Below are 26737 nucleotides of genomic sequence, written 5' to 3' on the forward strand. Positions count from 1 at the left end.
TAACGTTTCTAAATCTCTAAGCACGCGAAAGCGTAGCTTTGACATGCATGAAGAAGACCAAGCATGTAAATGCAGAGATTAAACAAAGATGCATTTATTTCCTCTTCATGAGATCACATCATATCCATGTGCAGTGGGGCCTCAAATCCCCTGCAGCAGCTCGGCTGCAAATTGAAAAGAGCACAAACTTATCCTGGGTTTTCTGCGTTGTGCATGAGTATCAATGTCTGATGAGATTAATCGCTGTCGCAGTGCGTCGATCGATTTCCCCTTCGATACCTCAAAAGTTTGCGCAGCTTCAGAGTGAGCCACATTAAACTCTGGGCTCAGGAAAGACACGGACTTCATTTGTATTTCAGAGGCAACTTCTGCTCAAAGCTGATAAGAGTAGAATTTGCCTCTTAACACGTTGCCCCTGAGGATTAGTCTTTGTAATCTGCTATTCACTGATCCTCGAAATCATACTGTCTGCTCTAAAATCAGCTTACAGTGACAGTAGATGTTGACTGAGTGGTTTTATCATTGTGGTCGTGTGTCTTTACATCTGCGGTGATGAATGACAGGGTTGTAGGGGGAAGAGGGAGACGATTGTTTGGGGATAGCTGTTGCCTCCAATCTGCACAGAGGACACGTCACCTACTGTTGTGACAACATGCTACATGCATCTCTTTATTTTGCTCACGCAATCCTTCGTATTTCCACTAATACCCGACAGAGTAAAGCCGTTTCTCACACATATCCTGACAGATGCCTGGCATTTGATTATTTACGGCAGGAAAACGTCAGCAGAGCTCCCCTGTCACTTGTGGGGCTTTTTTTTTTTTTTTTTTTCCTTTTTCTGTTGCATGCATGTTTGTAAAGTGGAGTCAGAGCTTAAATCCGATATTCACAGTATAAAAAGACATATTCTTTTCTCCCTCTTTGTCTGAGATCAAATCAAACTAAACATTTCCTGTTTTAGGTTTGCCTCCCAAATCTGACAGGGCAGATTTGCTCATTTTTCGAATAAATAAGAAAACAACTTTGCCCATATTTCATCGACCTAGTTGATAATTTGCTCGACATTAAAAGATGCGAACACAGCCTTCAGTTTTTACCAATCGGTTTGGTCAGATACCTCAATCTTTGTCTCCTCAGGCCATGACTTTTCTCCGCAAGGCGTTTTAGTTTGTCTGTTCGGATCATTCTGTCCAAGCTGTGACCCAAACTGTAACCTCAGATAAAAGGAAATGGTTCAGGGTATTAGGGGACAATCCAGAAACTCTCTCCAATACAAAATGCAGGATGGTAGAACATCAGTTTTAGTGAACAAATTTAACCACACTGGAATGAGTGAAGGTAAGCTTTCAAACCTGCAGCAACAGTAAAGAAAGATGATGGCATGCTTTATTTTTGGGACATTGGAAAAAGTGAATGTCACAATAAAGCAGGGCTATCAACAGCAAGATAGCTACACAGTAACCGTTTCAACAGGACAGCGTTCCCAAGCTGAGGTCAGATCTGAGTTTGTGATGGAAAGAGCTGGCTGACATTAGGATTCTGAATGGAGCCCATTAACTATGCATAAAAAGGTGATTCCAGAGCAAGGAAAGGAAAAGTGACCCAACGTTCAATCAAAAAGAATAGGTACCACAAACCTGTTGGTGGTCATAAAAACTGTTTTGGCAACTTGACACACTTTTCCAACTATTAATCAGTGTGTGTATACATTTGATTCTTTATAATTCTGACGTTGCTCAGATTTTAGAAAAAGTAGCAAAACAATTATATATATTTTTTCTAAACTCATTGGAATAGTTGTATTTTCAGTCCAGTTTGGGGGGGGGAAAAAAGGATGGTTTGAATGCATCAATAAACGCTCAAATTTTGCTGTTGAGTTGAATGTAAACGTCTGATCAGCACTGTAGCTTTCTGGTGGTATGACGGAAAACACAATAACTGTGAAGGCCTGTGAAGAATCCTGAAAGGATTTCAGTCAGCCAGCTCTCAGTCCTCACAGTTTCATTACAAAGACGCCTTGGACAGTCATTGGATGCAAAACACCAGATGGTCAACGGGTCGGAATGAAACTATAGAAACGTCTTATACAATCAGTCAAAAACAGATGAATGGTCGTCATTGGAAACAGTCAGCTGAGCTCCTGGGATTGACTTCCATTACTGGGAACATGGATCCTCATTATACAAGGACGGAAAACAGTCAGAGGCATAATCCCCGAAGAGCCTCCCGAATCTGACAGGACAGATTTTTAACAAACCATGGGTGTTAGCTCATCAGGCAAACAAAACATTTTTCAGCAAGCACCGGATATTCTGCTATAATTTATTTTTTCTGAAAAACATTCTACACATTTAATCTCAAGCTATGGACAAAGCAGATGCATACATGTACAGGCATAATCTTAACAGCAGCTTTAACCCCGTCTGATGCAGTAAATACACAGAGAACAAATTAGTCGAATCACTCTGCATGTCAAAGGTAAGAACAGATATAATACAGATGTGGAATTAGTAAAATGTTTCACAGAGACTCATTTCCGTACAGAGAAGAACCATTCCTCATAAATAAGTTGAAAGTGACTCGACACGTAATATTTGCAGGAATTCGACCCTTTTCTGTTGCTCCTCTTATCAAAAGTAACAATTCATGATAGAGACACACAGACTAAAAAGGGTTGGCTTCTTTGAAAAAAAAAAAAAATAATAATAATAATAAAGAAACATAGGAAATGTTAATGGATCCTGGTAGCTGATGGTCATATTCCTCTTTTTGTTTATTCTGTGCCTTGACAGACGTCTATGCAGAGCTGGAAACAGCCAGTTTCTTTAAATGGTCCATGAAGACCTGCAGGCTGACATCATCAGTCAGGATTGGCGCTCCTGTCTCCTACAGACAAACAAAACATAATTAACATTCACCGTTTATTCACAAATGGATGTTTTCATAACATAACTGATCTGATGATAAGTTCACAGCATGGCACACTCAGACCTCAATCTGTTGATAATCCTATGCCATGCGTTTCGGCAGTTTAGACAACAGTTCAAGGGTTCACCCCTTCCTCTCGATGCAGGAAGTAAGGAGTTTAATGCCGATTACAGATTTTAATCTTCCAAGTTTCAAATAAAAGGTTAAATAATCCAAGACCTGCGCTGGGAGACTTCTGAAGTAGTAGATCTGCATTTTACACAGGAAATCTGGGGGATTTTTGGATGATTTGTTTCATTGACGTTTTGCAGAAGATTTTATCTGTGACTACAACGGCTCTGCAGGACAGTGGAATAATCTCAATCCAGACAACAGCACCGCACAATGGTGTCCATGATTTAAATGTATTTCATTTGGATTTTATATGGGAAAAGAAATCCCATAGAGAGATCCAAAGTTTAGATGAAGAAGTTGTCAACAGGGCAACTACAAATCTGCCCTCTATGGGAAAGAGGGAGAAAAAACCCCCTACAGTTTAAGTACTATGAATGAGAAAGTGTGTACCTGTCCCCAGGCATAGAGGTTGTTGTGCGTTTGCGACGGGTTGACTTTAGACAGCAGGAATCGTGCCTGTGAGCCTCCATGTTCAGTGTCGACGTAGCGAGGCATGGGGAAGCGTGTCTGCAAGATCTCCTGAGCGTCATCCAGAGGAGCCTGAAGCAGCTGCTTAAAGTTCTCATACTCTGGCATTTCCTGGTAGCCTGCCTTTCTCCACTGAGCAATAGTCTGAAATCCAGTTGAAACAAAATGAATCACATGTGCTTTTTTTTTTATTCATTTTTTTTATCCACATTGAAAAAGAAAAAAAAATTCAGAATGAAGCATTTTGATGCAGACAAACTAGATTTCTGCTGCGTCCTGTCTCACCTCTCCGTGGTAGATAACCAGCTGGAAGAAGGTGTCCATCAGCAGGATTCGATCCGGCAGGATGCTGCTGCTGTCCAGGAGCACAGGCTGAAAAAAAAACAAAACACAAAATCAAACTGAGCTTTACGACGCTTGGTCATGAAGACACTTTGACACCAGTTGAACAGACGGCATCGAATGGATGACAGTAAGAAGGGAGTGAGGCTGACCTCTGGTGGCCCATGGAAGGAGTAGGAGTAGAGGATGGGCTGGATCATAATCAGGGACTGGGTCAGGTCCTGCCTGACAAAGTGGTGCCTGTAGTAGGACGACTCATCAGGGCTGTTGTTGAACACCTGGAGGAACGGAGACCTCCGGAGGTGGAACATGAACTGTAAGAGAAACAAGGGAAAAAAAACAACAAAAAAATGTCAGTGAATAAAATATTATTGTAAAATAACCTTTAATAAACAAATGCATTTTTTAAAATTCCTCAATTAATATTAATCGAAGGCCTTTTACACTGTTTTCTACATAAAAGGGTTGTCAGAAGGGTTTCTGCAGGCTTCTCATTTAAGACAGGAAAAAGCCAGCAAGCGAGGATATATAAAATATAAAAAATCTATGAGATTTAATAGTTCAGTCAAGATCTGGAAGTAGCATTAAAAGCCAAAGTTACTTTAGAGAATTTAAGACTTTGAGGACTCTCCCGTCTATTTGCAAGTAAGTAATCTGTTTTTTATATGAAGTCCAGTAAATAGTTCTTAGTATCTTAATCTAACATTCATACTGATTAGTTGGACATATTAGTTTATCAGGTAATCTGAGAGGAGACTAAAGCAAAATTCTGTAGCCTTTAATGGAAATGCTTTTTATTGACCTTGAACCTGTTGTCATGTTTGTTTTGATTAAGTGTTTACAGGCAGGTCAAGGTTTTTTTCTTACCAAAGAAATGCGAGGAAACTGGGGGCATTTTCAGTCAAAGCCAAAGAAAGAAAGAAAAAAAAATTAATCTTTTATATCATGTAGTAACTCTGAGCACAAGAATCTTCCTTTTGGAATGCAAGAAAGATGGTTACTAGGGCACCTTATCCTCCCTCTGTCTGAACAGACGCCCAAAGCAAACTTGAAGTTGGTTTGGAGAGTCATAAAATGGTGCTTGTGTAAACCTCTACGAGGCTTTGGTGAGTCCAGTTGTTTAAAAGTCGTTAACAGACCGTTTAATGTCTTGATCCCTCTCATACCAGATGTTAACTAAATGATGACGCCAAGGAAGTCATCAGTATATAACCTTTTTTTGTGGAAATGATGGACTGTCCACTTAGTGGCAGGTTTACCTGTGGGTAGAGGGACAGGGACTCAGACAGTCTGAAGGACGTTGGGTCATCCTTGTTGAACTGGCCAAACTTCTGACACTGGAAACATGACGGGAAGAAAACGTTTAATTCTGAATTTCATCAGATGATTTGTATTAAATCATTTATAACATCACTTTCGCTTCTGTAAAGTCAAATAAACGTCTCCTGTAAAATCCACATTTTCAGAGGTGTTTTTTTTCCTACCTAAATGTTTTTTTTTATTTTATTTAAATTTAAAACAGAAATGGAAATATCTTACATAAACAATATTCCAAAAACAAAAAAAAAGAAAATCAAAGATTCCTGAATTTGTTTCTAACTCACCAGGCGGATAAGCTGCCTGTCGAGCCACCTGAGAACATCTGGGCCCTCCTCTGACTCGGCCCTGAAGACGCCCAGGCGAGCCATGAGCACGGCGGCCGCTTCTTGGTCGAACGAGGACTCGATGAGCTGAATCTGAGACTGGGCGTCCGCCCAACTGCAACAGTTCACGAAGAAAGAAACAAAGGGAGGATGCGTGGTAGAGGAAGAATGCAGGACAAAAAGAAAACGACAGGTGAGTATGGGTGTGACGTGATGACGCACATAGTTTAAATGTTTTCACGGACAAGCTAAGCAGCAAGCATGCAAACATCTCTAGTGAGGACAACCTTCATTCTAGCTTGCATTCCTTCATTTAATCACTTCCTCATTAACATTTTTTCCAGTGAGAGAAACTGGTTTGTCGGGAACATACCAAACTGACAATAAAGTCCAGATTTAGGACAAAACTTGAACGACAAAATAAGAGTCTTACTTCCTGGCGATGGTGGTGACCCGTATCCTCCTCTGCGTGTTGGAGTGCTGGTACTGGGTTACGAACTGGATCGCCCCTCGACCACCCTGTGGGACTGGTGCATTGTGCTGCACAAACACAGAACACAATCAGTCCTCTTATGCACCAGCCGTTTCACAGCAAGGAAAACAACGAGCCATTGTCTGCAAACTTAAACAAAACGGCCATTATCCTGCATCACAGATGCTCTCTTACTTCAAGTGATAGATATGCACGCCAATCCTGGAAAGCTAAAAAGCTAAACAAATAAAAGACTCTTCTTTTTTTTTTTTTTTTACCTGATTCACAACTTCAAAGTAAACACCCAAAGTAGTGGAGGGGTTGAGACTGCACAGCTTCCACTGGCTTGTGCCCCCAATGCCCATCTCCTGTGAAACATAAAACACACTGTGGTGAATTCCAGCACATGGAGAGTCTCAGATTACCTACGCGAAGGCCAAAGAATCCGAGGCCCACAGTTCAATCTGGGGCAGCGACTCACATTCTCTGAAACAGAAGGACCCTTTGAGTGCAGTGAAACACACGGCCCGATGGCCCCGCAGACCTTCAGCTCTCTGGATGTCTACAAAGACCACAACAGGACATATTTCAACGTCTGGAGCATGAAATTATACGAGCAATACTTGTTGGATTTTAAGTGAACCGATTTACCTTGACCTCCAGGTTTCCTCCGAACGCCATCTGGAAATCTCCATTGTAGTCTTTTCTGAAGACTCTCTGGAAGGTTTGCTTAAACAGGGACGTATTGAAGGAGTCCCCCATCACAATGTGACCCCTGAAATACGTAAACACTTGTTACAAAATAATTTACTAAATTATTCATGGAACATTATTTACTTATTGCAGATTTCCTTTTGCTTTTTAGTCACTTCAGCTTTAATTTTGTCATTTTTGTGATGCCCATCTTTCCCTCTTACTATGTCTATGATTAATGTCAGGTAGCGTGAATGTGTGCTATTTTAACACCACATCAACAAAGGAAACTAAACTGCAAAGAAAAAAAAAAAAAAATAGGACTGACCCTCAAATTAAACACATGGTCAGTTCAGACATACCCTGTGAGATTAGATAAGCACTTCATCTCCAGAAGGCCTGTCTGGTCCAGAGCGCACGCGTAGATGTCAATACTGTGTCCGTTCACAGCTGAGCGGTTGGCCAAAGCCTCATAATACTGTGGGAACAAAGAGATGGGACAAAAAAAATACATAAATAATCATTTTAATCTTTTGAATTCGCTGTTCCTGAACATATCAGAGATTTCCCAAATATAATCACCTTGGTAGCTTTCTTCAGATGCCGTGCATTGTCTTTCTGGATGTCGTGCCAGGAGCGGATGGGAGTTTTCAGTTCGTCTCCCACCACCATGCCGGGTCCCTGGGTGGGCGGCCCCCCGATGAACAGCATCACACGAGCCCCTGTGTTTGGGAAAGCCCCCTGAGAGGAAGACAAAGAAGCATTTGGGCTTCACTTGAGTTCCATTTCATCTCAGGTTTTACAAACACAAAATTAAACAAATTTTTTTTCAGCCTTGTTTCTTATTTTAACTTATATGATTGATATTTAGCACAAAAAAAAGAAAAAAAAGAGCAACGTAAAAACTCAAAACTTTCCACTGAAAGAGCCATGTCTAATGGAAAGAATCGAAAGGAATAAGATATGCACGCCAAATAAAAACTCAAATAAAAACTCCATATAAAAACGTAGGGTGTGAATCTACATTAGCTGAGACTGAACTTGACAACCAACAGACAAATCCAAAGTCCAAAGTCCGGGGATGTCCACAGCATTATGAAACGTTTGGAAAAGAGCCATCTAGACACAAAAATAGCAACAAGAACCTACTTTGATGAAAACTAAATTAAACAGTGGTTCAGTTACAGAAAGACTTTCAGTCCTTAGTTACACAAAACATTTACACAGTGTTCTGTGGCTCTGCTTTGTACAGACAGCTTTGTTCTCTAGTCCGATCAAAGCATCTAAAGTGATTAAAAGCAACAAAATTCTCCCACTGGGTGGGGAAAGGTGCAGTGGGGTGAAAGATCTCTTGTACTAGTAGTTATATAACAGCACAGATTATTAGGAGGAGAGGAGAGAGGATAATATCGGTGGAGGGAAAGGACAAAACGCTGAAAGGGAGCGGCCAACGAGCTGCAATGCCAACATGCAGGGAGTAATTATGCAGGAAGACGTGATGTGGCTTTCTCACAGAGGCTCATTGCGCACCATGTCTAAAGTATCGACATTTGCGGAACCCGTTTTTGTACTATTGTTTTTTGTTTTTTTTACCTCAAGGAGGCCGACGGCAACAGACAGCGCGACACCGGTGGAGCGCAGCGGGCGTTTCTCCTGAGGGACGGGCCAGGGGTCCCTCTGGAGTTCTCCCAGCAAATCGGTCAGGTTCATGTCGACTCGGTGGACTGGCTGCAAGAACCTGGACGGGAAAAAGAAAAGACTCTTAGAACCAAATCAAAACAACAAACAGCCAGCTGCTGCAGGTGCGATAGATGGCAGCTGATATTGATTAATAACAGAGAACTGGTGTTGTCCTTCGTACCTGCATGAGGCAGCAGCATCCTGAGGAGCCACGGGGCGACCTTGCTGTCCCGGTGCTGCTGGCTTCGTCAGCCCGAGCATCTCCTGAAATAAAAACCGCACGTTACCAAACTGATCTGAGAGATCATGTCAGCATGAATGCCTGCTACTTTAGAGAAAAATAAATGAACTACTGATACCGATGTTCATTAAAGTAATCTGAACCTACCTGGATCTGTTTGGAGGAGAGGTCCTTGGTGCCCCTAAAGACGAAGCTCTTGGCAATCCCCTCGCATGTCAGCTCATGGACCTGGACCATGCGGCCAAAAGTGATGAGGCCCACCAGGGCATTTGGTGGCAGCAGACTCAGGGACATCTGGAGGGACTCCTTCAGGGCCTGGAGGTCCTCTTCTTCCAAGCACGTGTCCACGACATACAGAAAAATGAGCGGGGCCGAGGGTCCGCGCTGTGAGGGAGAAAGGAAGTAGGAAGGTTAAACACCGGTCTGACTAAAGTGGAAGTAAACAGAGCAATAAGTGACACTACTTACATTCTATTGTATACCATAACACAGTAAATGTGATGGTTTAATTAAAGGTTTAATTCATCATTTTGCAGCAAGCTGTAAAACTGTTGGATTTTCATTCAACCTAGCCATGTTTCACTCCAGATGTCCTGGAGTGAAAGACCGAACCCAGTGACTTTTATCTTTTATGTGTCGCCATTATCTCTCTTTTGCACGGCAGGCCTGCAGAACTGGGCGAGGTCAGAGTGCATACACGTATTAAGGATTTACCTGAACTATGTACTCGATGGTGGAGAACTGTGGCATGAGCTCGGCTGGCTGGTTCACCTCTGATATGCCTGCGTAGGAGGGAGGGAACTGCAAACACACAAAGAGGCCGAAATTGTCAGCTTGACCAGCCTAATACAGGAATGTGGAAAAGCGACACTAAGCTATGGCGCTCATGCATGCCGTGGAGCAAGGTTGGCGTGTCAATTAAACAGCATCGGGGCTGAAACATGTTGCACGTGTTTGGTACTCACAGGGTTCCTCTGGAAACAGAAGTTGCATGCCCAGATTTTGGCTCTGAAGTCAACTTGACTGCAAGAGACAAAGAAATTGTTTTTGTAGTCTTGAGGTAAAATGTGAGTTGAGATTTTTTACACATCACGCCTGGTATTTATACAGTATGAGGTGAGTATTTGGAAATTAACTTTCCCCCTTGTTTAAATTCAACACATGAATAAAGTGGATAACAATCAGATCTGTCAACTGGACTTAAACGATTTCATTACAACCAACTTGCCAAATTAGAAGACAGAATTCCTCTAACTTAATGTGATTAATAACATTTTATACCAAATATGACACACAAAAAAAAACTTAATTTTATCTTATTTAGATAAAATTAGATAAAATTGTCTTCCTTATAGATTTATCTTTGGTGCCAAACATTTTCAGCTTTCGCAAAGTGTTATTCTCATTGTTCATGCAAACAGCTCTATAAATAAAGCCGGACTGACAACATCTACATAAAGCATGCCTGTATTAGGAATAAATGGACTACAAGACTGCGCTGATTTGAAACTGATTTGCGTAAAACTTACCACAGTGGGTTGAGGACAGCTTTGCAGTTGGCCCGGCTGCACATGACCGGCTCGTACTGGACGGGCGGCAGGTTGGGCCGCTCTTTGAGAGGCGTGAAGAGGCAGGAGACGGGGACCACCAGTCTGGTGGCCTCCAGACGACTGGAGGGCCAGAGGTTCCAGCTGAATCGCACCCCATCTCTGTCCTCGTTTTGTTGAATGAACTCCTGGTAGGTCGACATCTCGGAGCTACAGCAGAAAAAGATGTCGAATTACGGCAAACTGCACTGATCAGTCCAGCAAAAAGAGCCTAGAGCGCTCCAAGCATCTCAGGTCGGTCAAAAAACTCTGTTGCTCCAAACTTGGATCTGTGTGACCAACTCCAGGAAAGGTCTGGTTTAAATACAGGTGAGCCGTCCCCGTCGGAGGCTAAAATAAGACACCGAGCTTCGAAAGCGTGACGCACAAAGCGCCTTTGGTGAACCTGCTTGACTGGTTTTGATGACGGGGAGAGAGAAGAGAGCAGAGCAATCCTAGCGTAAATGAACAGGCGTGGCCAAACTTTTGATCACCATTTGTATATGCCTTGCTTTTGTTGCTGTGCGGTAGGGAAATATGAGTGACGCCTTTAGCAAAGCGTCTCTAAACAGCACTTGGTTACAGATGGATATCCTCCCTCAGAGTTACTGAAGGTCAAATTCTTCCTCTGTAGGAAGAATTTGACGGGAAAGATTAGAAACGTAATCAGGAAGGACTAAAAACAGATTAGAGCAAAAGATATTTACTTTGATATGCTAAAAATATTGTGACTGTATAAACAAAAAAAAAAGCAATGAACAACAGAATACAAACATGTTTTCATTTAGCATTTGCCTGAGTGTTTAAATGTCTAATAATGTAAACAACATCTAATAACATTAAATTAGCTATTCAATTGAGGGTATTGTACTTCTAACATTTGCATATGTTACACTACAATAAACATAGTAGATACAAAACCATAAGTCGAAGTTTCTAAAGAGGACGAATGTAAAGAAAGAAAAACAACTTTAATATATAGATTTTCTTCTTATGCGAAACATTTATTACCATGATGTAATAAATGTTTTGCTCTGATAAATATACTGAACCACCTTCATGTAGCTGGCCCGATATTTGTCACTCACTTTGTACTGCAGGTCTGCCTCCTGCCTGGGTTTTTATGTTGGTGAACCCCAACGGCCCCCAATTAGCCCTCTGTAAAAACTTCCTGTATCCAGCCCTGCTCAGCACCGTTAAGCAGCCATTCAACATAAACATTAATACCGTTGGATGTTTTGGATATGACGCACTAAATTAAAACTCACTGAAGGATTAAACAAAGTGGGTCTGACGCACATTAATGACTATTGTTGTTAATTACTTTTGTTTGTTCTGCCACAGAAAACTTTCTCCATTGCAGATGTCCATGAACCTGCTCTGTGGGTCATCGTGGTGCGCAGAGCTCTGAGTGAGTTACTGTGATCAGAACCAGTCTGGTTTTTCTGTTAGCAGCACCAGAACCTGCAGCACAGAGGTCTGAGATATGTTCACCCATATTTTATTATTTGGTGGTTTGTTCTGCTCCACTTCCACCTCTGTGCCACAATCTGCTCATCTCGGATGCGACGTGATGTTGATTCACTCAGCTGATAGAAAAGGGAGCTGCTGAGGAAAGCTTCACCATGGAAGTGCATTTAAATGATTCATTTGTCACCTAATCCCTCTGAATTGAGACGTACACCACTAGTGCAGACTTTGGTCACAATGTTGTCGGACATGTGCAACATCAGCCTAAAGTGTCGCACAGACAGTTTCTTTCACAGTAAACGCAACATATTTGACAGACTGAATAGAAACATTTCTGCAAGGTCAGAGGAGAGGCACCTCGGTCAAAATGTCCAACGATTTTTGTCAGACTAGATTAATTTGCGTTAGTAATGTCTGACATGTTTTCGCCAACATTGATTAAATCGACTTTTAGTTTGTGTTACCTCTTGGTTTTATTTTTTTGTTTTTTACTTTAACTTTTTTCCATCATGTTATTTTTGCAGTTATTCATCCATTTCCTTCTATTTTGATTCAGAATGTTAAGAAAACTACAACTGCAGTTGAATGATGATACTCTTTCTTTGAAATAAGTTTTTTCTCCGATCTTCAGTAATTTCCCCACGGACTAACGGGGAAATTAGTGAGAAGGAATAGTGTTTCCTTCTCATCATCTGATATTTGGTCAGGTGGTTTACATTGGACTTGTTTCAATAAAGTAGGACTTTGTCAGATTCCCCAACTCATCCGTCATATTTGTGCATGTCTATGTTTGTTGGATCTTTCGTCTGTTAATGGCCTGACTATTAATAAAAAGAAAGAGGATGGGAGTGTATGGATAAATCAAAGTCACATTGTTTTAAAATATGTAAAATAAGATTGTAAAACTTAATATTGTTTTGATTGTTTTATTTGGAATATGTTAAAGAAATCGAGACAAAACACCACCAATAATAATTTATTTTCTTTAAATAGCGAAATGATTGTGGCGCTGTGATATCAGAAACTTTGTTCTGTGAAATCCTAGATTACACGTCAGCTGGTCAAAAGCCTTAGATGACATCTTTTTGCAATTTGTTCAGTCCGTTCAAAAGTTCACAGTCCACGCATAACCATTCAAATACAAAGCAAAAAACCCAAAGAAAGCCAATTTTTTTTTCAGTAATACTAAGAAAAATTTTATGTGTATGGCATATGCATTTATTAAAACTACCCAACTCTCCATAAACACCCCATTTGAATTTTTTGTAGGAACTTTTCTCTAGTGTTCAACAGATTAAGGAACTCCAACATTAAAATTATTCTCGATTTGTCCGTAAACACAAATGTGTGTCAAACTAATAATCAAAACCGAAAGCAACATTAAAGTCGTGGATTAAAGATTCTTAATTATGACTATAACTGAGAGGAGCACAGAGATTTCTCTGGTGCAACTATTCATACATGGTGTAAATATTCTAAGCCCACCAAATCAATAACAAAAACTAGCAGCCACGTATCATTATTAATGAAGACCTTTGTTACATAGTCAGATATACCAAAACTATCATGTGTCTACTAACACAAAAGACATTGAATAAAACTACTAATATTCTGAATGTACTGCCCACATTTTGCCAAGCAGTGTATTTTTAATTACGGTTTTATATTCAAGCCTCGTCCTCGCTGCAAGATGTTTGAGTTTCTGTAAAACATCTTACACAGCAGGTCGAATATGCTAACTGAACGTAGCATTTTCCCCACTTCCTGTCACTTAAATGGAAGCTAAAAATGGACGACTTACTCTGGATCGAAATTAAACGGAGCTCCTACCTTTTTTATATCAAGTTAACTTTAGGGCAAGACAGCGAAGAGACGGAATGCTGTATTGAAGACAAATTAGAGCATCTGGAGGTGGAAACAGACGGAAGAAGTGGACAAAAAAACGTCGGCGGTGGAATCACTCCCTGTCAGACCGGCTTCTGCACTTTACTAGAATGACGTGTTACTCCGAATTCGACGCTCTTCTATTGGCTCTTTTTCTGTGACGTCACGTCAGCGTAGCGCAGCCAGAGCTTACCAAGCACGCGGAAGTGAACTACTCTGGGAAATGGAGTCTATTGTGTTTTTGAAGGTATGCATCTTTTTGCGGGCAGCGGTAAACAAGAAACAAAGTCACATTCGAAAGAGTATAATGTTGCGCATCTATATAGCCGTAAAACTATTGAGTATATTGCCTTTGATGTTTTTCATATATATATAGATATATATATAGATATATAGATATATATATCTATATATATATATAGATATATAGATCTCTCTCTCTCTCTCTCTCTCTCTCTATATATATATATATATATATATATATATATATATATATATATATATATATATATATATATATATATATATATATATATATATATATATATATATATATATATATATATATATATATATATATATAGATAGATATATGTTGATTCACTATATATATATATGAAAAAGTCTTAATAAAAAATTTAGAGATCAAGGTTTGAAAGCAGCTGTACTATGTGACCATATGACAGACCATAAAATAAAGTTTATGGTCTGTCATGTTTAGATGTCAACCTATTAGTGAGAAAGAGAAGTGTTTGGTTGATAAATATATAAATGAATATATAAGACTAAAAGTGGTCAACGGTGCCACCAAGAGGCGCACAGCAACACTGAATATATTTCCAAATTTTACTAATTTTGGTACATGTTACACTGTTGTGCTGTATTCCTTATGTATTGTCTGAGGAATAGCACTGAAAGACACAACCTTTTTCTTCCAAACAAAACATTTTCAAGGAGAACTTCTTTATGGTCTGATGCGCATGTGTCAATCTCGAGGCCAGGGAACCGAATCCGCAGGGCAGGGTAATATAAGCCACCCTCCTAGGCTGAAGACTGAAAAAATACTGGAAAAGTATTTGGAAGAAAGAGACATCACATAGCAGTGATGCACAGTGGCTAATACAAACCACACTAATCTCCCTGAACAAAGTCAGGTGAACATAACAATGGCAGATATCCTCTCAGGTATGAAGAACTGGATAGCTCTAAGCCCAGATACGATCCGCGCCCGCTGGCTCAAGAAACTGACTTCTCCCCTAATGACACAAATGAACAAACTGCTGCAGAATGGTACCCACTCCGAATGGCTGACCAGCCAAATAGCTCTGATAATGAAAGACGCCCAGAAAGGAATAATCCCTTCCAACTTTTGTCCAAAAACCTGTAAGGTATAGAGGTTAAGATAAGGCACATGGACCAATACATGACAGAGGCACAGAAAGGCATTGGTAAAAATAAGTAAACACCAGATGTTGGTTCACAGAACAGTAGCGAAACAAACAAACCTGTGCACTGCCTGGTATGATTACAAGAAAGTCAACAACTCAATGCCACACACGTCAATCCTGGAATGCTTTATACTGTAAAAGATCAACAAAACTCTGAGAGCCTTGGTTGCAAACTCCATGAATTGTAGAAATCCGCCCTTGTGGCCAATTTCAAGTCAATTGTGCAAATCTCTATCAAATGTGGTATGTAAGGAAATGCTCTGTTCTCATTAATGGGTTTTATATCAAAAGGTTACATGGAAAAGTCCTATTCAAATGTTCACAATAAATTTGATAGATATTATTTGGACAAATGCTTATTTTGCCTGTTTTTGTTATGCTGTTATGATGGCATATATGGATTATTTTACTTTTATTCTTTAAAGTACCAACATTTTCACATTTCTTGGTACTTTTCTCCATCTGATGTAATTTCTTAAACATTAAATGATTGATTTTTTGATCAGTTAGGTAGTATTCCAACAAAATACTTTTTTTTACTCTTGAGTAATTTCTTGGATGGCTACGTTTTATTTGTACTTGAATAAAATTATGTTGAAGTAGTAGCTACCACTCTTGAGTGAAATTTTTGGGTACTCCATCCACGTTGGATCTTTATGTTTTATAAAGCAGCTTCTCAAGTAAAAAACAAAACAAACATAAAAAACATAAATAAAGTAGTATACCCTTCAATTTAAGACAACTAATGACATTTTCGTTTTTAAATGATTTAATTTAACACCTAACAGGTATATTGTTCATGTTTGAATAGGACTGCTCCATGTAGCCTTTTGATGAAACCCACCACTAGGTGGCGCTGTAGGAAAGCTGTGTATTCACAGAGACGGGGGGCGGAGGGGGTGAGCTTCAGGAGGGAAAGGCAGAGAGGAGGAGAGAAGGGGAGAGCTTTTTCCTCTCCCTGTCTTTGCTTTGCACAGATGAATCCCTCCTCTCTGGCTCTGACCGCTTTCACATCCAGGTAAACCTTCTTCCACTTTCATCTCCTTCCGGACCGGGATCACGCCGTGCATCCGCTGCATAGAGTCGGATGATGCAGCGATAAGAAGTCTACAGCATCCTCTCCGCCGCGCTGCACTCAGCCCGGCATCGTCAGCTGTTGCTCTATGAGAGAGTGGGAGAGTGGAGGGCAGCACAGAGGCCGGACTATGCCGCTGATTACCAAACGGTAACCCGCTTCCTCAACCTCTGCAGGGCGATTGGATGCGAGCGGAGCTGCTTGACGAACCCTCTAGTGTTTTCTGCCCTTTGTCGGTGCCGGAGGAGCTGTGCCAATGGAGAAGGCAACTCCGCCGCTCCAACCCCAGCCCCAGCCACAGCCCCAGCTCCAGCTGTCCATAGCGAAGAGTGAAAGTCCGGCCGAAGACATCTCAGGTTTGACGGACGAGGAGCTGCTCAGGTGGACCAAAGAGGAGCTGGTGCGCCGGCTGAGGCGGTCTGAGGCCGATAAGATGAGCGTGATTCTAGACCACGGGAATCTCATCCGAGAGGTCAACCGCAGCCTCCAGCTGCACCTAAACGAGATTAGGGGGCTGAAGGTGAGGAAGAGGGGGAGGAGGAAGAGGAGGGTGGAGGGCCGCGCATTTGCAAAGGATGAGATCATAGGTTTGAGGCGCACCTGAGAGCGCGCATAACGTGAGGAATATTCAGCTCTCTATCAAGCAATCAGCAACCATGATGTCAGATAAGATAACACTGAAGTTCGCTGTCTCGCTCCGTGGGCCTGCGTTGTGGATGTGCCCACGCTAAACTTGCAGGCTTAAGAAGTCCAATCAGATTCGGTTTCATAGCCTATAGGTTGAGTAACTGTGTTTTTGAGCAGACTCAATGACATTGTGGGCTTGGCACCCAGATCTGTCTCTCTCCTTACATTTGAAATTACATACAGTGCATTTGAAAAAGTATTCACATGAACTGGACTTTTCCATATTTTGTCACGTCACAACGGTAGACTTTAATGTGCTTGACTGGGATTTTATGTGACAAATATGAACTAAAAAGTTATCATTTTTAGGTTGAAATTACATGGTGTAGTCGAATTTAAAAAGATCTGAAAAGTGTGGTGTGCAATTAAATTCAAATCTCCTGACATAATTAGATGGCGCTCAGATGAGATGAACTGTGTCTTGCCACTTAAATGGATTTGGACTTTTACTGGGACATTTAAGACTTGAATAGGTTTTGATCTAAACCATTGGATCGTAGCCTTAATAGATGCTTATGGTTGTTTTGCTGGAAATCTACCACATTCTCAAAACTTTGGCAACCTCTAACAGGGTTTCTTCTAGGAATGTTCTGTAATTAGCTACCTCCATCTTCTGACTTGCTGGGGATGGTGTGTTCTGGGGGATTTAAAGTATTAGTTTTCTGACACACATAGTATTTTGCTTATAAGCAAAAGGGCAACTTTAGTTTCATCTGACGAGATTACTTTCTTGCTGTGTGTGTAAGAAGCATGGCTTGTGGCAAACTGCAGTTGTCCTCAAAGGCCAAATTTGTAGAGTGCACAGATGGTTCTACTCGCTTTGTAGATCATTACAGCTCCTCCAGAGGTACCACAGGCCTCTTTTCTCCTTCTCTGAATACTTTCCTTCTCCGTCAGTTTAGGTGTGTGACTACATATTGTTTCAATCTTTAGGTGATGAATTAACCCGTACTCTTGATTTTATTTGGGATAACAATGTAAACGGAATAGCGAATGACACACCCTTCAGCTTTTTACTTGGGGGTGGGGGATGTTTTTACACAAGATGTTTCTTTTTTTTAAATTTGGTTACTTTTTGTTAGTCCATTACATAAACCACAACAACCACGCTCTGAAATATGAGGTTGTAGCCTGTAACCAGAAGATGTGAATACCTTTGCAAAAGCACTGCAGATTTACAGAAGATGCAATAAACCTGAAGATTCACCAAGCCTTTCTCACTAACACTAATCTTAGTCACTACCTCTTCAAATAAGGGTAATGTGGCACTATGTCCACAGTGTTTACAATTAAAGTTGAGACTTGCCCGAGGTAGCCTCGGCAGCACACAGGGATCATTTGCCTCTCCCAGGGACCTTGTCACCTCTGCCCATCCAAGCGGCCTAATTACACTGGAAAGAGCTGGAGGCTCTGACAGGAGGAGAGGGAGCAGGAGAGGGAGGATCTAGGTGAGAGTTAAATTGTCACAGGCGGAGGGAGGGAGGTCTTTTGGAGGTGAAAAAGGAATGTTCTAATGTTGCTCTTAATGCAAAATGTTCTGTATGTGTCATTTCTGCTCCCGAACCCAGCCTTCTGCGTTATGTATCTCACACTGAATGCAGTTACTGTTTATTCAAGGGGAAATCAGAGAGGATTAAGGTTTCATTTCATTATGATTGCACACGGTGATGGGGCGATATCTAAAAGAGTGGGGAATATAAATCAAATCATGTAATGGATGCAGCTTTTTCAGTGTGATAAATAGAAGATTCACCTATTGAAATTGGACAATTTTTCTCTTGATCGTTTCTGAGCGGGTCAGGCACTAATAAATTAAAAACAGACTTGGCTTTTTTTTTTTTTCCTAGATCATTAAATGCATAAAAACTATGAACTTCCATTTTTTGTTCTCTGAAGGCATCGGCCAACAGCTTTGTATTCTGGTGCACATCCTTTGGGTATGGGCATAATCTTGTAATTTCTTTATTTGCTGCTGGATTCAAAATTAAGTCAACCAAAGAAGCTGCTACACATTGTTCCCCCATCCCCACACTTTCATGTTATGGTGCTTAAAATAATTTTTTTTTTTTAAATGTCAGTCAGGAAAAATCTGCTCAGAGTATCTCTTTTGTTAGCCAATTTTTAAGCTTTTTCTAGGTTATAAAATTAAAAATATATAACTGTTTTCATAATTAATGGAGATAATGGATTTAAATAATTAAGGTTAAAAAACAATTTAAAAGTAACTTGGTGCAACTTTGTAATTTATTCTGAAGCTTTCGGCTTATTGACGTGCTTTGCTTCCTGATGATTTAATCATTAACAAGAAATCAGGCTGCTCAAGTTTTTACTCCACTGAGAAGCATGCATGAAATATGATACATTTGATCTAAACTAATCACTCAATAATTCTGTCTTGATTGGCTCTGATCAGAGATCAGATTAGATTTTTTTTTTGTACATTGATGCAATCCATCAAATTTCCCTCTAATTTTATTCTGTAAATGCATCAACAAGCACCATGCTGTTTCTTTTAATGTAAAAATCCCCCTGAGGAATACATATCAGAGAAAGGTTAGAGAAAAAAAGCATAGATAGCAACGAATAAAAAGCATAGATCTTGTATTTTCCTGTGAATTCAAAGTCACTACCACTATCAACGAAGTTACAGCACAATGTTGTTCTATACATTATGACCTATCGAAGAAAAAAAACGGAATCAGTAAAAAACTAAATCGGAAAGTCATACATTAAAGAAAACCAGACTTTGTTTAGAATACTGCTTTTACTTGATCTATAAGCTAACTTGATAACATTATTTGTTACAGCTCATGCAACTTAAAAAAATAGTCATAGAAAGGTTTTAAAGTCTTAAATAAAACTTAAGCTGAAAGCTGTGATTCGTTCAAGAATAGGATTTACTGATTGATTTACTGACTATTTACTGTAAACAGACGTCTCTGAAAACTTGAAATACTGACAGAGCTGCATGGAGGAAATACTGTATAATCAATATATACGGCTGATCTCTGATGCACCAATCAAACTGCTAGCAACCCGACTTGTTTGACTTTCTTCTAATCAAAACTGATCGATTATCAGATGAATTACTGGTGAATTATTAAACTTTGATTTTTATTGTTAAATGCTCCCATCATTTCTTTTTTTTGGTCTTGTATGCGTATCAACAAACTGTACGTACTTTGAAAATTCAGTTGGAGATATATATACTATATTTTTGATGTTCATATTCTATTGTATTCAAAACTATCAGAGAATCTGCTGCATTTTCTTCTTTAGTTGTATTTCTCAGAGCAAAAGAGAATCAGAAATCGATATAAAATCTGACTAGATAGTAATAAAATTTTAGAAAGAATGCACTGGTAGCCATTCAAAATGTTAATTATGTTCTGACTGCAGTCTTGTTTCCCACATTTCTTTTTTTCCTGCATGTTTTTCTTCTTTTTCTCCCAGGACATCAACCAGAAGCTGCAAGAAGACAATCGTGAGCTGCGGGACTTGTGCTGTTTCTTAGATGATGACCGTCAGAAAGGAAAGCGCGTGTCCAGGGAGTGGCAGCGTCTCGGCCGGTACAGCGCCAGCATCATGCGCAAGGAAGTGACCCTGTACCTGCAGAAGCTCAAGGAGCTGGAGGTCAGACAGGAGGAGGTGATCCGGGAGAATCTGGAGCTGAAGGAGCTCTGCCTGTTGCTGGATGACGAGAAGGGAGTTTCGGGTGGAGGAGGGGGTGTAGTGGGGGGAAGCGGAAGCGGAGGGGGTGTGGGGATGGGAGGATGCCGCAACTCAATTGACAGCCAGAACAGCCTGCTGCTGGTGCCAGGCCAGGGGCTTCTCATGAGGGACGTGGGAGATGGGAGCAGCACCTCGAGCGCAGGCAGCGCCGACAGCTCGGATCACCCTCACCACAAGCAGACTCACCTCTCTGCAGGTGTGGGCAGTGGGGAGAAAGGTAGCCCTGAACTTTTGCACAAACCCAGGTGTAGCAGCATCAGTGGGATAGGTGGAGCGGACAGGGAGGTGTCCAGCCCAGAGCTCCCGGCTGGGCGGCACCGGAGCACGAGCCTGGAGTATCCCTACACCCTGCCCCAGCTCTGCCGGCCCCGCTGCGGCTCCATATCAGTGCCCGACCACAGCCGGGTTATGCGGGGCCTGAGCCCGGAGAAATACGGGCGGAACATAGGCCACCGCAGCCCGGAACAGCACCCCAAGCACCACAGCTCGGATCTCCTACTGGGTCAAAGGCAGCACTTCCTGAGCCAAGGAGGCAGCGGGGAGCTCTATCAGAAGTACAAGCGGAGCAGTAGCACCACGGGCTGCGGGAGTCCCGAGCCCCGGCATGCACATTTGGGGGTCGGCGAGCACCACGAAAAGGGCTGCATGATCCACGGCGGCAGCCCTGAAACTCACAGGCACCAGTACAGCGTGAGCCCAGACCACGCAAAGTTTGGCAGCCCCGTGAGGGAGGGGCAGAGGAGGCCAGCTGGGGACGAGCTGTCGCCGCACCACCGGAGCATCTACAACGGCATGAACGGTAGGTGTGTGTCTGCATCCACAACTCCAGTTCTATTTTGGTGTTCTACAGGTACATTTCTGCAAATTGGGATATCATAAACACATATTTGAACATTTCTATTGTAAAATTAGGGATGGGCATTTATCATATCTCTCAACATTTATCGAGATACAGTTCTTAACATGGTAAGAATTTGGAATTACCGTCATGATAAATTTCAAATTTTGACATTTGTAGGTTCTTTGCCATTCAGCCAGAGCGGTCACATTCAGGCAATTAAAACCAATTAATTAGAGTCATTAATCACTCATCAATCATCCCCGGATTAAATTTTGACAGATGGGTGCCGATATAGTTTTTTCCCCAGAAAACGTGCTAAGCCCAGTGGTTGGGGCGCTTGGCAGTTATTGGAAAATTGGAAGAACACCAACTATAAAGTGTTAAAAAATGTAAACATAAAGAAAAAAAAAACGTAAGTAAATAAGCAATGCTAAGCCTGGTGGGGGCACAAATAAAGCCTGGTGGCCCTGCAAGTTTATAATACATATCGGCCACCCCTACAAGAAAGTAAAAGTTATGAGTCACTCAGAGTGATATTTTTTAAAGCTTTGGTTTCTGATCACTTTTGATGATTATGGCTTACAGCTAACCCCAGATTCAGTTTCTCAGGTTACCAGAATATTATTGATCAATAAAAATGGTATGTCTATGCAGTGTACAGTATCTGCACTAAATACTGCTTTTGCATTAGCTACTTTTGCAATGTGGTAGGAGGTGATGAGCCTGTGGTTCTCCTGAGGTGTTAAAGTTGATAGTGGCTTTCAACTCATCATCATTAGTGTCTCTTATCTTCCTCTTGACAATGCTCTCGGTGGGGTTTAGGTCTGGCCAATTTGCTGTCCAGCAAACAGAGTGAAACCATTGTGATTAAAGTGGCAGTATTGGCAGAGGACTGGTTCTGTTGGAAAATTAACATCCTGGTGGAATATGAAATCACACATCTCCATTAAGCCTGTCAGGTTTCACTGAAAATCCTCTCACTGCTGGAGTTTATATAAAACTTACATTCAACACAAAAGTAAAAATCAGATTCATACTTTGTGGCAGTTCGTTACCAGAAAAAAAACACCAAATTAATTATTTCTCTTAACACCAAATTAATTATCGTTTATAAAAACATATGCTTTTTTGAAATGCTGCTTATCTGCCTAAACACAAGAAATTTACAGTTGGTAAATTTTGCAAAAGTTAAAATCAGATGTTTACTACATGGCACTTGGTTGCCAGGAACCACACTCATCTCTTAGCAACAGATTAACAACAAATATTGTTATTGTTAAAAGAAACATAAGATATCTTCTGCTCTTCTGAAATACTACTTAACAAGAATTGTGCAGTTGGTGAATTTTTTAGAAAAGTTAATTTTTTATTCATTTACTTTTTTTTTTTTGTCATTGGTGGCGAATGTATTATAAAACAGACATTCAACACAAAAGAAAAATCAGATTGATACTTTGTGGCAGTTCGTTACCAGAAAGAAAGACAAAACGCTCATCTCATAACACCAAATTAATTACTGTTTGTAAAATATAAGTTCTTTTGAAATACTTTGTATCTTCTTAGGCACAAGAAATTTATATTTGGTAAATTTTGCAAAAGAAAAAATCTAATGTTTACTTCATGGCACTTGGTTACCAGAAAATGTGCTCATCTCTTAGCAACAGAGACGAGCACAATAACAAATATTGTTATTGTTCAAAAAACAGAAGATTTCTTCTGCTCTTTGGAAATACTTCTTATCTTATACTATTTAACAAGAAATGTGCAGTTGGTGAATTTTTCAGAAAAGTGCATTTTATTTTGTCATTGGTGGTAAATGTATTATAAAACAGACATTCAGCACAAAAGTAAAAATCTGATTTATACTTTGTGCCAGTTCGAACTGGTAACGAACAGTAATAATTCTCATTATGTAGTATTGCATTTTCAGAGAAGCAGACTTTTGTATTTGCACTAGAAATAAAGGCTTAAAATATACCATGCTGAATGTAATAAGTCAATATAATTTGAGTCTCACTATTTAGATTCAATAATTAGATACATTTTTATAATTTTTCCAATTTATTCAGATAAACGAGCACTAAATTGATCCATTGTTTACACACAAATTCCCAGAGGCAATTGGTGTATGGAAAACTTGGACTCTAACGTACAAAAAAAACCCCCATAATTTATAAACATAACTTTTTAAAAATATCTTTTTTTACAGTTTGATGTTCCTGGAGTTTTTTGATTTCTCTGAGAGTTAATATTCCTCCCTTTTTCTGAATGCTGCAAAATTTATAGTGTTACTGATTTTTCAGGCTTTCTCAAAAATGACAGTAAAATGAGCTGCTACTGTGGCATTTATATGTTGAAAACATTAAGCTAAAATGATCAGTGTTCAAAACTGCAGCCTTTTCAATGCAAGAGTGTCCGCCCTTATCAGGCAACAATTTCCCTCAAAGCTTCGCTTTACTGTTGTCCATCTTAGGTAGATCAGTGGGAGTTATGGATGTCAGAGTGGCGGCGGAAAAATCAAAGAACAGACTTGGCTTCTGCTTAAATACCCAACAGTGGCTGATAATGATTTCCAGAGTCCGGGAGGTAAAAAAAAGTGCTGAGTGGCACAGAGCTCTCAGATGCTAAAGGACAAATTCCTCAAGGTGAAATATCAAACTGCAATTCGAGGGGAAGAGAAACACAAATAATCTCCACAGAACAGTCAGACTAACAGATATAGTACAGAGTATAGTCATAATTTCTACATGAGATTTATATTTTGAAGCGCTCTTATTTAGTAGCTATTTCCCTTAAGTGAAACACACATACATTAATCACAGGCAGGCTGCTGTTCTCAAGTTTTAACTATGATGATTTCACACTTAGTAATAAAACTTGGCATTTAAGATAAGAAGAGTACATCAAACCAATGAATAATATTTTTATTACAGAAACTTAGGCTCAATGCAACATGATTAATGTCTACCTAAAGACTATTATTTTAAAAGGTACTTTTAAGCTGACAAACTAGTCTCATCTGATCCTGTTTTATAATTTATTTAATATGAACGTACTAGTTGAATCGTATGTGACTTTTTTAAAAAATTTTTTATCTCACAACACCTTAGTGTATCACTGTAAAGCGTAAGAAAATGAGGCATGACTTTCAACATTTTTTACAACAAAGGATCTGAAAAGTGTGGCCTGCATTTGCGTCCAGCCCCCTCCTGGGCCAATGCTCTGTAGAACCAGCTTGGCTGCAGTAATCTGGGGCGTGTCTCGACCAGCTTTGCACATCTAAAGACTGAGTTTTCCCCCCTTCATCTTCAGGATAGTTCAAGCTAAGCCAGTTTAGGTGGCAGTACTTGCATTTACAAGTATCTAAATGGGATTTTGGCCTGGACTTTGACTGATCTGTTATAAAATATGGATATGCTGCAGTGACGTGCGGTGAGGTTCATAGCTGGTGAGGCACTGACGTCATCAGAATCAGATTTGCAAATAGATGCATAGATTGACAGCAGTTTACAGGTTATGTTTCACTTCTGCATCCTTACACATACAAACTGTAGCTCACAAAACACACATTTCCTCAAAAAACAAAACAAAAAAATCACTATCTCTATTATAATCTATCGCTGCACTTGACTTGCTTCCCGAATCGTTTAGCCTAGCTCGCTGTCACTTACTCGACTGTTGAGGAGTGAACAAGACGAACGTCTGGAATCTTGAGCGCCCCCTGCCATGAGGCAAGAGAACTGCCTGCCTCACCTCGAACCTGTTCTCTGCCGTTTATAATCGCTCATTACACGAAACACGTTACACAAACACAGTTGGTGACAAAAAGCACTGTACATTATATACATAAGCTAAATTATTGGAAATAAGTTCACATATTAAATTAGTTTAAACCATTTTATTGACGCCGTACAGCAACATGCTCTCTCCGCTTAGCAGCCAGCGCAGAGCCAGGGGTTGCGCAATCCAAGGTGAGGCAGAGCTCGCTGCTGCCTCACCGGCATCGCTTCCAAGCATTTGAATGGGAAAATAAGAAAATTCAGCGATTTTGAACAAATAAAAATCGAAATTGGTGAAGCTACATGAAAATAAAATTTTTTTAGTACAAACCACCGGATGAATATAACAATTTAAATTACTTTATGATTATATATTTTCTTTCTTTCCATGATGGCTGGTGAGGCACTGCCTCACCTGCCTCCCCTGACCGCACGTCACTGATATGCTGAATAAAAGCCATTTTGTGTTAGCTATTGGTGTTGCATAGATCATTTTCCTACTCTGGTCTCAAGTCTTTTGCAAGTTTTAACAACATTTACTGTCCATCCAGCTTCAAGATATTTATATGTAGATACACTCTTCTTGCTAAAAAAGACATACCAAAGCATGATGCTGCCACTGCCATGTTTGATTTTGGACGTAGGACTAAACGTTCAGTTTTGGCCTCATCTGGCCAGAGAATCTGCTTTCGGATGTTTGCTGTAGACCAAACATGGCTGGTATCAAACATTAATTAGACTTTTTGTATGGATTTCCTTTAGCATCTTTGTTGCTAGTCTTCCAGAAAGACTAGATTTGATCAGTAGTTGTCCTGACAACAGATTCAATCTGAGCTGTGGATGTCGGCAGTTTCTCCAGAGATTTTAATTTTGCACAAAACTTTGAAAAGCGCATTTCATTTTCCTTCCATTCCACAGTTCTGCTCTACTTTGTGTTGCTTTGTCACATAAAACCACAATAAAAAATAATTCAAGTTATTTTTGAATGTGACTGGAGTCTTTATGGGCCTTTTCCTCTGTACGGCGAAGACTGTAGGAAAAAGAAAATCCCCTTAGTAATGTAAATGTTGAATTGTTGAGGCAATATTTTAAGACCTACAGTGCGTTGCAGGCTGAGAAATTGCAGTCTGGTAGCAAACATGCTCTTTGCCATTTTGTAATCTCTATGGATTGCAGCAGATTATTATAAAACAACCCCAACTTTGATTTAAGTCGTCAGTCTGTTTCTATTTTAGCTCTCAGGGAACTCAGTCTTGATGTAAACTGAAACGCATGTGAAGTCTGCAAAAGCCACAACACATTAATGCCTCACAAATCCTTACACTGGAGGACGTTGTGAGAGCATTGGCCACTCACTGGCCTCCGGGCACGGCTGTTTGCCAACTGTATGCATAACTGTTTTGAACTTAGCTCAGAGTGAAACGCAAGCACCAAATAGCCTCGAACCAGGCCCATAAAAACTTCATTAGGCCGCCTGTTTGTGTTGCCACATAGTCATATTGTGATATTCCAGTTTGTTAGCTGTCAGAATGGTTGCCTTTCCTGATTATGAGCATGTCCCCTCTGGCGTCTTGACTCCCCTGACCTGACAAGC

At 40.4% G+C, this 26737-nt stretch overlaps 2 protein-coding genes across 3 annotated transcripts in view; one reads left to right on the forward strand and one right to left on the reverse strand.

The window, feature by feature from the left end:
• Positions 1 to 2308: 2308 nt before the first annotated feature.
• sec23b (SEC23 homolog B, coat complex II component) lies at positions 2309 to 13705 on the reverse strand. Its single transcript, XM_044113691.1, has 19 exons — positions 13528 to 13705; positions 10171 to 10398; positions 9607 to 9664; positions 9356 to 9442; positions 8789 to 9025; positions 8582 to 8664; positions 8314 to 8458; positions 7303 to 7461; positions 7083 to 7198; positions 6679 to 6802; positions 6509 to 6589; positions 6306 to 6395; positions 5989 to 6095; positions 5517 to 5670; positions 5172 to 5249; positions 4065 to 4226; positions 3856 to 3942; positions 3493 to 3714; positions 2309 to 2886 (listed from the first exon to the last, which is right to left on the reverse strand). Exons 2-19 carry the CDS (start codon positions 10389 to 10391, stop codon positions 2797 to 2799), a joined length of 2301 nt encoding a protein of 766 aa, XP_043969626.1. The 5' UTR covers positions 10392 to 10398; positions 13528 to 13705; the 3' UTR covers positions 2309 to 2796.
• A 2272-nt stretch (positions 13706 to 15977) lies between these two features.
• Positions 15978 to 26737, forward strand: part of ccdc85al (coiled-coil domain containing 85A, like) — a 35202-nt gene continuing 24442 nt past the window's right edge. For both annotated transcript variants that reach the window (XM_044113692.1, XM_044113693.1), the window contains exons 1-2: positions 15978 to 16624; positions 20245 to 21322. In XM_044113692.1, coding sequence (XP_043969627.1) covers positions 16361 to 16624; positions 20245 to 21322 — 1342 coding nt within the window. In that variant the 5' untranslated portion in view covers positions 15978 to 16360. The remainder of the gene's footprint in view (positions 16625 to 20244; positions 21323 to 26737) is intronic.

This window comes from Gambusia affinis, linkage group LG04 (assembly GCF_019740435.1).
Source record: "Gambusia affinis linkage group LG04, SWU_Gaff_1.0, whole genome shotgun sequence".
Taxonomy (NCBI): domain Eukaryota; kingdom Metazoa; phylum Chordata; class Actinopteri; order Cyprinodontiformes; family Poeciliidae; genus Gambusia; species Gambusia affinis.